This window comes from Coregonus clupeaformis, chromosome 30 (genome assembly GCF_020615455.1).
Source record: "Coregonus clupeaformis isolate EN_2021a chromosome 30, ASM2061545v1, whole genome shotgun sequence".
Classification (NCBI taxonomy): Eukaryota; Metazoa; Chordata; class Actinopteri; order Salmoniformes; family Salmonidae; genus Coregonus; species Coregonus clupeaformis.
Genome location: NC_059221.1, coordinates 31551067 through 31565758, shown reverse-complemented (window position 1 = coordinate 31565758; position 14692 = coordinate 31551067). Strand labels below are relative to the sequence as shown.

Sequence of the window (14692 nt, the reverse complement as noted above, 5' to 3'; positions counted from 1 at the left end):
ATATATATACAGTGGGGGAAAAAAGTATTTAGTCAGCCACCAATTGTGCAAGTTCTCCCACTTAAAAAGATGAGAGAGGCCTGTAATTTTCATCATAGGTACACGTCAACTATGACAGACAAAATGAGAAATCTTTTCCCAGAAAATCACATTGTAGGATTTTTAATGAATTTATTTGCAAATTATGGTGGAAAATAAGTATTTGGTCAATAACAAAAGTTTCTCAATACTTTGTTTTATACCCTTTGTTGGCAATGACACAGGTCAAACGTTTTCTGTAAGTCTTGGTGGTATTTTGGCATGCAGATCTCCTCTAGAGCAGTGATGTTTTGGGGCTGTCGCTGGGCAACACAGAATTTCAACTCCCTCCAAAGATTTTCTATGGGGTGGAGATCTGGAGACTGGCTAGGACACTCCAGGACCTTGAAATGCTTCTTACGAAGCCACTCCTTCGTTGCCCGGGCGGTGTGTTTGGGATCATTGTCATGGTGAAAGACCCAGCCACGTTTCATCTTCAATGCCCTTGCTGATGGAAGGAGGTTTTCACTCAAAATCTCACGATACATGGCCCCATTCATTCTTTCCTTTACACAGATCAGTCGTCCTGGTCCCTTTGCAGAAAAACAGCCCCAAAGCATGATGTTTCCACCCCCATGCTTCACAATAGGTATGGTGTTCTTTGGATGCAACTCAGCATTCTTTGTCCTCCAAACACGACGAGTTGAGTTTTTACCAAAAAGTTCTATTTTGGTTTCATCTGACCATATGACATTCTCCCAATCCTCTTCTGGATCATCCAAATGCACTCTAGCAAACTTCAGACGGGCCTGGACATGTACTGGCTTAAGCAGGGGGACACGTCTGGCACTGCAGGATTTGAGTCCCTGGTGGCGTAGTGTGTAACTGATGGTAGGCTTTGTTACTTTGGTCCCAGCTCTCTGCAGGTCATTCACTGGTCCCCCCGTGTGGTTCTGGGATTTTTGCTCACCGTTCTTGTGATCATTTTGACCCACGGGGTGAGATCTTGCGTGAGCCCCAGATCGAGGGAGATTATCAGTGGTCTTGTATGTCTTCCATTTCCTAATAATTGCTCCCTCAGTTGATTTCTTCAAACCAAGCTGCTTACCTATTGCAGATTCAGTCTTCCCAGCCTGGTGCAGGTCTACAATTTTGTTTCTGGTGTCCTTTGACAGCTCTTTGGTATTGGCCATAGTGGAGTTTTGAGTGTGACTGTTTGAGGTTGTGGACAGGTGTCTTTTATACTGATAACAAGTTCAAACAGGTGCCATTAATACAGGTAACGAGTGGAGGACAGAGGAGCCTCTTAAAGAAGAAGTTACAGGTCTGTGAGAGCCAGAAATCTTGCTTGTTTGTAGGTGACCAAATACTTATTTTCCACCATAATTTGCAAATAAATTCATAAAAAATCCTACAATGTGATTTTCTGGATTTTTTTTTCCTCAATTTGTCTGTCATAGTTGACGTGTACCTATGATGAAAATTACAGGCCTCTCCATCTTTTTAAGTGGGAGAACTTGCACAATTGGTGGCTGACTAAATACTTTTTTTTCCCCACTGTACATTAATACATCCTGTATCAAAAGTCGTTATATCAAGTTACCAGCCTCAGAAATTGCAGACCAAATAAATGCTTCACTGAGTTCAGGTAACAGACACATCTCAACATCAACTGTTCAGAGGAGACTGCGTAAATCAGGCCTTCATGGTCGATTTTGCTGCAAAGAAACCACTACTAAAGGACACCAATAAGAAGAAGTGACTTGCTTGGGCCAAGAAACACGAGAAATTGACATTAGACTGGTGGAAATCTGTCCTTTGGTCTGATGAGTCCAAATTTGAGATTTTTGGTTCCAACAGCCGTATTTTTGTAAGACGCAGAGTAGGTGAAAGGATGATCTCCGCATGTGTGGTTCCCACCGTGAAGCATGGAGAAGGAGGTGTGATGGTGTGGGGGTGCTTTGCTGGTGACATTGTCTATGATTTATTTAGAATTCAAGGCACACTTAACCAGCTTGGCTACCACAGCATTCTGCAGCGATATGCCATCCCATCTGGTTTGCGCTTAGTGGGACTATTATTTGTTTTTCAACAGGACAATGACCCAACACATCTCCAGGCTGTGTAAGGGCTATTTGACCAAGAAGGAGAGTGATGGTGTGCTGCATCAGATGACCTGACCTCCACAATCACCTGACCTCAACCCAATTGAGATGGTTTGGGATGAGTTGGACCGTAGAGTGAAGGAAAAGCAGCTAACAAGTGCTCAGTATATGTGGGAACCTTCCAGGTGAAGCTGTTTGAGAGAATGCCAAGAGTGTGCAAAGCTGTCCTCAAAGCAAAGGGTGGCTACTTTGAAGAATCTAAAATCTAAAATATATTTTGATTTGTTTAACACTTTTTTTGGTTACTACATGATTCCATATGTGTTATTTCAAAGTGTTGATGTCTTCACTATTATTCTACAATGTAGAAAATAGTACAAATAAAGAAAAACCCTTGAATGAGTAGGTGTGTCCAAACTTTTTACTGGTACTGTTTATATAATTAATAGAGTGATAAGAAGGACGCCTGTACAGAATACAAATATTCCAAATCATGCATCCTGTTTGCAATAAGGCACTAAAGTAAAACTGCAAAAAATGTGGCAAAGAAATTAACTTTATGTCCAGATTACAAAGCGTTATGTTTGGGGCAAATCCAACACAACACATCACTGAGTACCACTCTTCATATTTTAAAGCATGGTGGTAGCTGCATCATGTTATGGGAATGCTTGTCAATAGCAAGGACTATGGAGTTTTTTATGATAAAAAGGACTAGAGGTAAGCACAGGCAAAATCCTAGAAGAATACGGTGCAAATATTGTCCATGTGTGCAAAGCTCTTAGAGACTTACCCAGAAAGACTCACGGTTGTAATCGCTGCCAAAGGTGATTCTAACATGTATTGATTTAGGAGGTTGAATACTTATCTAATCAAGACATATTTGAGTGTTTTATTTTTCATAAATGTTTGACAATTGTTAGAATTTTTTTCCACCTTGATATTACAGTGAAGTTTGTGTAGATCGTTGACAAAAAATGTAAATTAAATCCATTTGAATCCCACTTTGTAACACAACAAAATGTGGAAAAAGTCAAGGGGTGCGAATACTTTCTGAAGGCACTGTATGTGTGAAGCATCATATTCTAAACTGTTAGGTCATCTTTCTAATATCCCTTTCTTTCCTCTCACTTCTGTCTCTTACCTTTCTTATACCCCTGTCTTCTCTGCTCTCTCCCCATCTCCCTCTCTCTTGTTAAATGTCCTTCGTTCCTCCCTCCCCTTCTTCCTCAACTCTCAGTGCTCTCCTAATGATTGTGTCGTGAAGCGCTCCACCTGCGTAAGCTGTTTCCTGTTGCACTGATAAACAGCTGAGTTAATCAGCTCAGATCGCCACCTGGGCCACCGGAGGGCTCAGCACGCCTTAATGACTGACACAGGGTTAATGAGACACACACACACAGTCACACACACACACATGACTACACCTGCTCAAGGGCCTGTCCCCAAATTTTACAACAATCTCATATCAACGCTAAAGCATCCCCCTCTCTCTCTCTCTCTCTCTCTCTCTCTCTCTGTCTCTCTCTCTGTCTCTCTCTCTCTCTCTCTCTCTCTCTCTCTCTCTCTCTCTCTCTCTCTCTCTCTCTCTCTCTCTCTCTCTCTCTCTCTCTCTCTCCTCATTCTCACCTTCCCCCACCTTCTCTAGCTGATGGGGTGTGAGAGGGATATTTCATTTTGTTTGCCACATAAGGCATATAAGTTAACACATATACAAACTCTTACCACCTGCTACCTGCACTGTGTAGTACCTATCACACATACCCAGGACCCGGATTTCAATTCAGCTCATGACCTGACATATCCTTGCTTACAATCATAAGATGATCTAACTGCTTAATTGTTTTCACATAAATAACTTAAAAGGTCTGAAGTATACCCCTCCCCTGCTATACACGCTCTCACACGCTCCAACAAAGCAACACAGAATCATTTCTCCCTATACACTTTTGTGTCAAGCACCTCGCTGTAGAAATTACAGCCCACATACACTTACTTACTGTTTCCTCTCAGCTAACCCTCCTTTACTCTTTTAGCCATCCTACCCATTCCAGCCATCCAGATAACAAATCACTCTTGGAGTTTTCTCATTTCCCAACTATCAGGAATACTTCTTCTACTCCCTGCCTCCCCCCTCCCCCCCACCTCCCCCCTCAACCTCAACCTCAACCTCACCCCTCCCCTCCCCACCCCCCCTAACCCTGCATCCCTCCACTCACCCTCCACACATTTACTATGTCTGGCTGGTAGTGCTTCCAGGGTACGACTGTGTGTGTGTGTCTGTCTGTCTCTTTTGTGGGGGCGTGTGTGTATGTGTGCGTGCGTGCACTTTTGGAGACCCGGCTATAACAATCAACATTCCCTGGGTAACCAGAAGATGTATGGATACGTTGGCAGCAATGTGTGCTAGTCTCCATGCCGTTTGATCACACACTTCATTCTCTACTTTGATTTGGTCCTGTGCCTCCAATAATTACTTTTTTTAAATATACGGTAAGGATCATACTTATAACCATTATCACCACTATTATCATAGGTAGGTCTGCTTGCTATTGTTTTCTAGGTGATGAAAGCTCAAGATTGGACATTTATTTCACTCAGGTCAGGTGTGTGTGCTTTCTCTGAGATGATACAAGGGCTGTGTTTCACCCCTTCCCCTCTCCCCTCTCTCCTCATCCCTCTCATCTTCTACCCTTCTCCCTGAATTCCACTCCTCCATCTCCCATACCTTCCCCATCTTCCCCCTCCCCTTTCCCTCCCCCTCCCCTTCCCTGTTCCCCTCCTCTCTCTCCTCCCTCCACTCACGGTTCTGGAGGTGAGCTCGGGTGGGTTGTCATTGATATCTGTGACAGAGATGATGGCGGTGGCCGTGTTGGACAGGCCGAAGTTTAGGTTGCCCTCCATGTCCGTGGCCTGGACGATGATGCTGTACTGGGACACTTTCTACAGGACAAACACACAGAAAGAAGAAAATAAAGAGTTAAGCAGAGCAACTAGTGATCAAACATACACACAGTCAAACAAAGCACTCAATGGTCAAATACACTGAGTGTACAAAACATTAGGAACTCTTTTCATGACATAAACTGACGAGGTGAATCCAGGTGAAATCTATGATCCCTTATTGATGTCACTTGTAAAATCCACTTCAATCAGTGTAGAGGAAGTTGAGGAGACAGGTTAAAGAAGGATTTTTATGCCTTGAGACAATTGAGACATGGACTGTGTATGTGTGCCATTCATAGGGTAAATGAGCAAGACAAAAGATTGAAGTGCCTTTGAACAGGGTATGGTAGAAAGTGCCAGGCACACTAGTTTGAGTGTGTCAAGAACTGCAGTGCTGCTAGGGTTTTTCATGCTCAACAATTTCCTGTGTGTATCAAGAATGGTCCACCATCCAAAGGGCATCCAGCCAACTTGACACAACTGTGGAACGCATTGGAGTCAACATGAACCAGTATCCCTGCGGAACGCATTCGACAGCTTGCAGTCCATGCCCCAACAAATTGAGGCTGTTCTGAGGGCAAAAGCGGGTGCAACTCAATATTAGGAAGGTGTTCCTAATGTTTTGTACACTCAGTGTAGCCTACAAACATCCCATCATCTGAATGATTCTGCTACAGAAGTCTTTCCCAGCAGCCTGGTCTCATAGACTAGATGTAAAATCAGAGACACTCAAATAAGTATGATACTGTATGTTACATTTGGTATGGTTACATAAGACAGATGGTTACTTAAAGCAAAAATGAAAATAGGGTGGTTGGTTGGGGTGGATGGGTAGGTATTTAACCCAAAGTTGAGAGTTCAAATCTCATCACGGACAACTTTAAAAATGTATGCAACTTTCAACTACTTACTACTTTTTAGCTACTTTGCAACTACTTAGCATGTTAGCTAACAATTCCACTAACCCTAACCTTAACCATTTTAGCCAACCCTTCACTTAACCCTAACCCTATCTTTAACCCTTTAATCTAACTCCTAAACTTAACCTTAACCTTTCCCCTAACCCTAACTTTAACCCTTTAACCTAACTCCTAAACTTAACCCAGCCATAACCCTAACCCCTAACCCATTCCCTAGCCTAGCTAACGTTAGACAGCTAGCTAACGTTAGCCACCTAGCCACCTATCTAGAATTCGTGACATATCATACATTTAGCAGAAATCATAACATATAGTACGTTTAGCAAATCCGTAATATATTGTATGTTTTGAAAATTCAAAACATATAATACAAATTGTAATTCGTAACATATCATACGAAATGGGTGATGGACATTCACAAATTAATACATACCATATGAAACGTAACATACTGTATCATACTAAATGGAGAGTCTCGGATTTACATACAAAATAATACGAAATGCTCTGAGAACAGGTTGTTCCCAGAGGCAGTTCCAGCACTGCTATTACCACAACACAAACACACTGTGGGAAATGAACCTTGAGTTTCACATGACATTATCCTCTTTCCTTATGTGGAGGGCCAGGAGTTTTTCTGACCTGAACAGGAAAAACTCTGGGCCCTACTTTTGAGTGAGAACACATCCCACCAGCGTTACCAGGGTTACTGACCTCGCGATCGAGGCCTGCTGCCACGGTGACAATGTCTCCGGTCTCACTGTTGATGGTGAACATGTTGGGGATGGGGCTGTGTGGCGTCTGGGACAGGATCCGGTAGCGCACCATCCCATTGGCCGTGGTGTTGTCATCATGATCGAAGGCTGCCAGGTGCATCACAAACGTACCTGAGGAAGAGGAGGCAACAGTCAGATGGGGCATACATACACAGGGACAGATACACAAGCACATACAGTCACGCACACACTGATCTCTCACTCTCTCTCTTTATCTCTCTGTCCCTGTTTACGCTCCTCTCTCTCTCTGTCCCAGTCTCTGCTCCTGTCTCCTTTCTCCTTTCTCATTTCTCTGCCCCCCCCCTCTCTCTCTCTCTCTCCAGCTGTCTTGTCTTGCTCTCTTCCTCTCTCTCTCTCTCTCTCTCTCTCTCTCTCTCTCTCTCTCTCTCTCTCTCTCTCTCTCTCTCTCTCCAGCTGTCTCGCTCCCTCTCCCTCTCTCCCTCTGCCTCCTCTCCTCTCCTCTCCACCAGTTGCTTCCAATTGTTATTATTAGAGATAGTGATATCATTCCAGTAACAAGCTCCGTCCGGAGATAATTCCAGCCGCCACCACCATTTCAAAGCAACATTTGTCCATTGGGCCGAGGAGAGAGAAATAGGATTCCAAATGACTCAGAGAGAAAGGAAAGGAAGAAAGAGCAGAGGAACAGAGTGAGGGATAAAGGACAGACAGAGAGGGGCTCTGCATTTGGTTCCAACTAGGGAGACTATCAATCTTTCACCCATCTCTCTCTCTCTCTCTCTCTCTCTCTCTCTCTCTCTCTCTCTCTCTCTCTCTCTCTCTCTCTCACTCTCTCTCTCTCTCTCTCTCTGGAGACTCACACTGTGTCACCCATTGCCTGGGTAATTTCATTAAGGGGCGCTCTTAGGGGGCTTAATGTGGACCCTTTGTACGGGCGTCCTACTCTGTGCCTGACAGGATTAGGGGCCTAAATGAGTCTTTAATTTGAAAACTAATTCAACTCTGTAATTGGCTTACCATTGAAATGACTGGAGCTCTTAATTCTAAAACTATCTTTTTAATGATTATTGTTCGGCTGAATGTCACGCATACTACTGCAGAGGTTTGGTGATGTGTGTGTGTGCTTGTGCATGTGCGTGTGTGTGTCTGTGTTGGGGTGGGGGAGTTTGTAGAAAAATCACTTCAGGGTGAAAAAGGAGAAAGAAAGAGAGAGTTAGTGAGAAAAGGAAAGTGCATGTAGCACCTGGACACCTCTTCAGATTTCAGATCACCTCTAGTGCAATATGATCTGGCTCATCAGCCTTTCTCTCCACTGTGAGGGAATAAATAAAATAAGTCAGTGGAGCTGCAGCTAAAGCGTGGTACATTTATGCACCATATCATCTCCAGCCACACCATCCACAGCTTTATGGCCATGCAGCCAGCAGCAGAGCTAGCTAAATGAGCACACTGCAGGACAGAAGCTCTCCATCTGAGCAAATGCCTCTGGGCTAAATCAAGTGGAATGTGAAACTGAATCAATCTATCTATCAATCAAAAAAAAAGTATATATATATATCTGTATGTATTCTCTACGGGCTCCATTTTTCTCACGCAGAACAGCAAATTAATGTGCAAAGACTGCGGTAAAACTCACTATTCTTTACAGTGTGATTTATGTAGTAACTTTCTTCTGTCCATGTCAGTGAGAAAGAGACAATGTTCCATCCATCCATCCCTATGTTTACCTGGCTTGGAGCCCTCGTCGACAGATCCATTGTAGACCTGGTTCTTGAACTCAGGCCGGTTGTCGTTCATGTCTATGACATAGATGTAGAGGTCTATGGGGCTCTCCACCCGCTCACCATTCATGTTCACTGCATGGGCACGAAGCTGGAGAGAGAGGGTGAGAGAGAGAGAGATAGAGATAGAGGGTCAGTTATGCTGCCATTAACAAACTCAACATCGGTAACATGATATGCTTGATATGCAGTGTGGTAACCGAAGCTATGCACTGCCTTATGGCATATTTCTGAAAAACAACAGGACCAGAGAGAAATGAACAACGTTGCATTGCATAACTGCACAGCCCAATGGGTACCCAGCACCAATAATATATGTGACTCGATTCAGGAAACTAGGCGTATGACGCGCATCACTACTTCACAGGAGAAGCATTTGAAAATATTTGTTTTGCCTTAAAAACAAACTTGTCTGCTATCTGTAAATACAAATACAATTGTTAAATTACGAGCCTTGTTGGTTTAGCCATAGAAAAAGACAGGAACCTTCCCGCTAGCCATGATTGGCTGAGATAATGGATGGGCTGGACATGCCAAGAGATGAGTTCTCGGATTGGTCTGCCATGTAGCACGCTTCTGTCTATAACATGAGCTGCTTAGTATGTGTAGGTAATCCTTTCTAAAGCGTAAAAAAAAAAAATATGACAAAGAACTGCACAGGTGATGCTAAGGCTCTCCACTTTCTGGAGGACAGAGTTTTGAAATCAGTGGAATGCCCGGTGGAAGCAGAGTATGATAGCTAAGGAGAAAATTCAGGCGTTTGATTGCAAATGCAGAGGGAGTCGAAAAGAGAACACAGAAGGCTGTTGTATAAAACACCTGTCTGGATTACATCTTCAAACTAAGGGCAACCATGTCAACCGCGACAGAGAGGGAGAAGCGTTCATCCATGTATACGGGTAAGAGAGTCTAGCAAGCTATATTTTCAGAAAAATATGGGTTTATTGGTGTTAAAATGCACCAGTTATGCTATTTTGGACCCCAAGGATGCTGATGTCATGCAGCCTGTCGTTTTTGTGTTTATACTTTTTCATAACGACAAGTTTGATGTCGGACGACAATAGAACAACTGTATACAGACATGTCGATAGAAGTAGCATAAACCAGCCTTTAGTCTTGAAATCTTTGGTTGTACACTACCGTACGCACTGTTTAGCACATGGCCTCACGTGAATCCTTAAAGAGATGGGTGGGGCTAAGGCTTAAGAGGATATGAACGATGCTGAATGGGTGTAGACAAAGAAGAGCTCTCCAGTAGGTGTCTCAAAACATTCAAGGGACATTTTCTCAAAAGTGGGGCTACAAGTTTATCAACTTTCAAAGCAGAATTACTTTCCCATTTGTTCCTCAACTGCAGTGTATGATATAACATTTTCTAGCTCTGAGTCTCTACTTTTTTCCAAAGTAAAAAACAGAATTTCAAATTTTTATACATAAGACCGACTCAAGGCGGTCGGTCACATATACCAACAAAACAACAACTATGATTACATTTCATTTAAATGTAAAGTTCTGTGAGAGAAATTTCCCACACTACAATATTATCCCAGCATTCTTATCTCCAACACCTAATTCTCAGGACTAGTTTCTTGAAAGTAACAAACAACACAGTTCTCTCGTTTTAAAGAGCTGGCTTCCCTTCAAAATATTCTCTATTTGTTTGTTTCCTTCTTCTCCTAGTCTTCTTGGATCTCACTCCAACATTCTGTGGTTGGTTTATTTGAAAGGGAATCCCAAAATCTCTTAATCTTATAGCCAACATCACAAACACAGTGAGTCGATGTGAACTGCTGCTCGACTGCATCCTAATCTAGAGCAATAGCAGCAGTAGGATTTCACACATAGTTTGGACACCGAAATTAATACCGAAATCTATACAGGCTGGAAAGCCTGTCCAGACAGCCTTTCCCTCCCCAGAAATCTTAAAATAAAAATATTTTGATAAAGAACACTGCAGGAGAAAAATGCTGGTAATATATCTTGGTTAGCCGTAGAGGATATGTTAAGATTCAATAAACATCAGTGCTCTATTTTTACTGCACCCAGGGAGAGGGTCATTCTGATATCTTTTAGAATCAGGGAGTTATATTTCACTATTTGACCTTACTAGCATACTTTATATCATCGACAATGATTTATTCAACAATATCCCTGTAGACTGCGTGAAACGACGAAGGTTTAGGAACGATTTGGTGTTTCAGATGGACCACTGGAATCAGGATGACATCAACATTCCACTGCTACAGGCAAATGCTGGCAAATATGTAGCCTGTTAGAATGTCTGAGATGACTATCAACAGGACACAGGAGCGGACGTAGTAAGACCTTCCACCACCCTATCTGATTCTCAGGGTATAAGCTTCAAAAGAGAGAACAGGGCGGGAGAGGAGGAACGGAGGGGAGGAGGTAAAAAGATAAGAGCAGGTAAGTGGGAAGAAGTTTAAAAAAAGGAGGAGAAGAGAAGGAAAGTGAAGAGAGGAGAGGGGAGAAGGGGAGGAATGTATAGTTACAATCTGGAGCAGCAGAACCTCTCTATTATGTGCTTCTGATAGGACAGTGAGAGGGCGTCAACTGAGGTATCGCCATGACAACTATCAAATAAAAACCTTACCCTCTTGCCAGGAGGGTTGTGGCCTTGTGACAGGAAAAATAATCAGTAGGATGCCCCATCCACTTCCTTCCTCTAAGACAGGTGAACATCCTCTCCAATCTCTCTACATTCCCCTCCCCTCTCCTCTCCGCCTTCACAAAAATTGCATCGCCGGGTCTCCCAAAGGTTAATTTGACTTTACTTTTTCCTCTGCATTGTCTGATCTGGCCCTGCACCCAATATCCGTGCCCTGCCATCGCTCCCTGCTAAACTGCAGCCTGGGAGCCCACAAAACTTTATCTCTCCCCCAGCGCTGCGCTACGCGGCGCCCACACCCTCATTCAATAACACCGCCAGTCAGAGATTACCAGCCGTGTTTTAAGGTCCACTGCAGCCGTTTTTATCTCAATATCAAATCATTTCTGTGTAACAGTTAAGTACCTTATTGTGATAGTTTTCAATTAAAATTGTCAAAAAGAACCAAAATAGCTTCTTAGCAACTGTCTGGGAGTGGTCTGAGTGGTGAGGGGAAAACTGAAAATGTGCTGTTATTGGCAGATAGGTTTGGAACTTTGTCTTATTGGTCTACTAACTAATTTACCACATGGTGATGTCACCATGGAAGGCCAAAACTCCATCCCACCTAAACAGGCTGAAATATCAGGCAGTGTTTTCAAACAGCTCTTACACTAAAAGGGCATTATCATCATTTTCACAATTGTACAGTATTATTCCAACCTCATAGTGTGGAAATATAAAACACAGGAAAATCACATTGTTAACTGCCCTGGGCCTTTAAAGAACACAAGACCCAGAGCCCTGAAGTATTTTTCCCTTGGATGCATCTGACTGAATGTCCTGCTATGAATTGGAGCGTGCTTGTTTTGGAGATAAGGACGTTTTGGCCTCCCAACTTTTCTAGTGTCTTTGTTTAATCCATGCTATGAAATCAGACACTTCATTTTAAGGGGTCCTTATTACAGTGTAATTATGCTGTAACACGTATTGTAATTAACTGTAATAATTAATAGTTACACTGTAATAACAACATGTAACTGGTGGTAATTGCAGTCTGAAATGTGTGTTATAGAGCTGTCACTCTCATTGAAAGCAAGTCTAAGAAGCGGTAGATCTGTTCTATGTGTGCTATTTGTATGATTCCCATTCTTAAGTTTAATTTTTACTTTTACTTTCGGTTTTCTACATCAGCTTCAAACAGCTGAAAATACAATCGTTTTGGTAGTAGAAAATATATTTCACAGTGGTTTAGACGGTAAAGTGGCAAATATGCTATGGTGCTACTCACTAGCTAACGTTAGCTGTGCTCGATGGTCTTATCTTCCCTGAACCTTGTTCTCAGGGTATCTGTACCCTAAGGGTATTATGTGAGACACCCAGCATGTTAACGTTAACTAGCTAGCTAGCTAGCTACTTGTGCCAACACAAGCACTATTATTGATAGCTGGATAACACAACAACTACCTAGGGCTAGCTAGCTATATGCCTAAACTATAGAAATCATGATGATGATAACTAGGGTTAATTTATAGTGTCTATGCTAAATTTTCATACATTCTTCTTCTCTACTACAGATTCCCACAAGGTCTCAGACTCCGGGATGGGAAAATGCACAGAGAGTGTGGCCCACTGAGCGATTATTGTGCCAAGAGATTCTTGGTACTTAAACAAATCTAATTTGAAACAAAAGTATTCACCTCACACACATGGTTTAATGAAAAGAAGACACCTGTATCATATCAGATATAGAGGTAAAATGCATTCAATTTTGAGTTTGCATCCCAATATTACACTTTATATACATCACAGAAAACTGAAATATAACAAAACTGTTTGACATAAAAACACCCGATTTTCGTCGTAAAAAAATAATAAATCTTTATTATTGATGCATTTCTGAAAAATATTAATAACATTCCACCCATGAGGCCAAAGAGGGCACTTTTGGTCATTGACTGCAGGAAAGGGCTACAAAGGGAAGAAAAAGACAATCCCATTTTTCTAAATTAGCTAGCTATCTAGGCTACTCGTGATACTATAGGCCACAGATTTGAGTCGCCACTAGAAAAGTTATGTTTATATTGAGTAGGCCTATATATCTTTGTTTAATTTAATTAATCAAATTATGAATCTAACAATAAAAATGCTTATTATTATGTAAGAAATGTAAAGTATTTTTACATGTTGCAATAAAGTTGACTAAAGTAGAAGCTCATCTTTTGTTTGTAGGTATTTACACTTGGTAATGAGTAATAAGTTATTATATAGAAATTGCTCATAAGTAACTATAAAGTTAAACTTCACTTTAAATAGCTAAATCCTGTGTAAAAACAACCGACAACCTTGCACTTATGCAGATATTACAGATATGTACTCTGTTGTGTATTAGTGTGTTTATTTTCTCACTTGGCTGGCGCTTTCAGAAGCTGACGATTAGATTGTCAGAATTGGTAACTTACTATATAAGTACACATTCATTACAAGTAAGTACCCTTCAAGTTACACTTAATTTTAACTATCTAAATTCTGTGTAACACCTAGTAATTACATTGTACTTCTGCAGATATTACATGTACTCTGTGGTGTACTAGTAGGTTTATCCTCTCACTTGGAGGGCAAGGAGGTTCAGGTTGTTATAATGGGTAACATACACATTAATTATACATTTTTGGGGAATACACCCATATGGTAGACCCCAGTCAGTGAGGCTGACCTATATCTGATCTGTTATTGTAAACTCAACCAAGTTAACCCAGATGGTAAACTTTTTGGGGGGCAATTGCGCGCAACAACGAGTGGAGATTTTGAAGAGTGCGCATTCACGGGTAGGTAATTAGAGCTATTGAGCCTCCAACCTTTGTAATCTTGGACACCCAGCGCTTCTGTCCACAAGACATTACAACCTTGTGACAGTTATTACTGAATCAGATGCAGCTGAGAAGAAACTAAATTGGTGAATTTAGTGAAAACTTGCCCATTTGTAACAAGCATGGTAACAAGCATTTGTTGTTATACCTCTGTAATTACAGTCTGCAATTACCACCAGTTACATGTTGTTATTACAGTGTAACTATGAGTTATTACAATGAACTACAATAATTGTTAGTGTAATTACACATGTAATTACACTGTATAATAACCCCTTAAAATTAAGTGTTACCACACACATTAATACCCAATGTCGGATGAAAAAGCTGGCAACAATGTCGCTTTGAGGAATTATTCCTCCCCTTCAAGGATATTGCAGTTGTAAGATAATGAAAGATAACCTTTACCACAACATTTTTTTCTTAAATAAAAAAAAACTGGATGGTAGTTTCATAGCTTATGTTATTTTAGTCTTCCTTACATAGAGGATAGCTTATATAGCTTCTGAGTCAGAAGTTCTGACTGTGTGGCTACATTTGGTTCTTTACCAAAGTTTGAGACACATACAGCCTGGGCTTTAATTCAAGCACCCGTCACCAAGCCTGGGCCTTTCCTAACAAATCACCCCATCGATCCTGCATCCTCCTGGGCATACATCTGCCCAGCTCAGCCTCTCAATGGAAAGCTGGGCCTCTGAGTTCTCTGTGAC

General features: G+C 41.8%; 1 protein-coding gene across 1 annotated transcript in view; it reads right to left on the bottom strand.

Annotated features, from left to right (window-relative positions):
• Window positions 1-14692, bottom strand: part of LOC121545424 (cadherin-4-like) — a 146924-nt gene that overhangs the window by 61990 nt on the left and 70242 nt on the right. Inside the window, exons 5-7 of the mRNA XM_041855951.2 lie at window positions 8454-8598; window positions 6704-6876; window positions 4929-5066 (exon numbers count right to left, since the gene is read on the bottom strand). Coding sequence (XP_041711885.2) covers window positions 4929-5066; window positions 6704-6876; window positions 8454-8598 — 456 coding nt within the window. The remainder of the gene's footprint in view (window positions 1-4928; window positions 5067-6703; window positions 6877-8453; window positions 8599-14692) is intronic.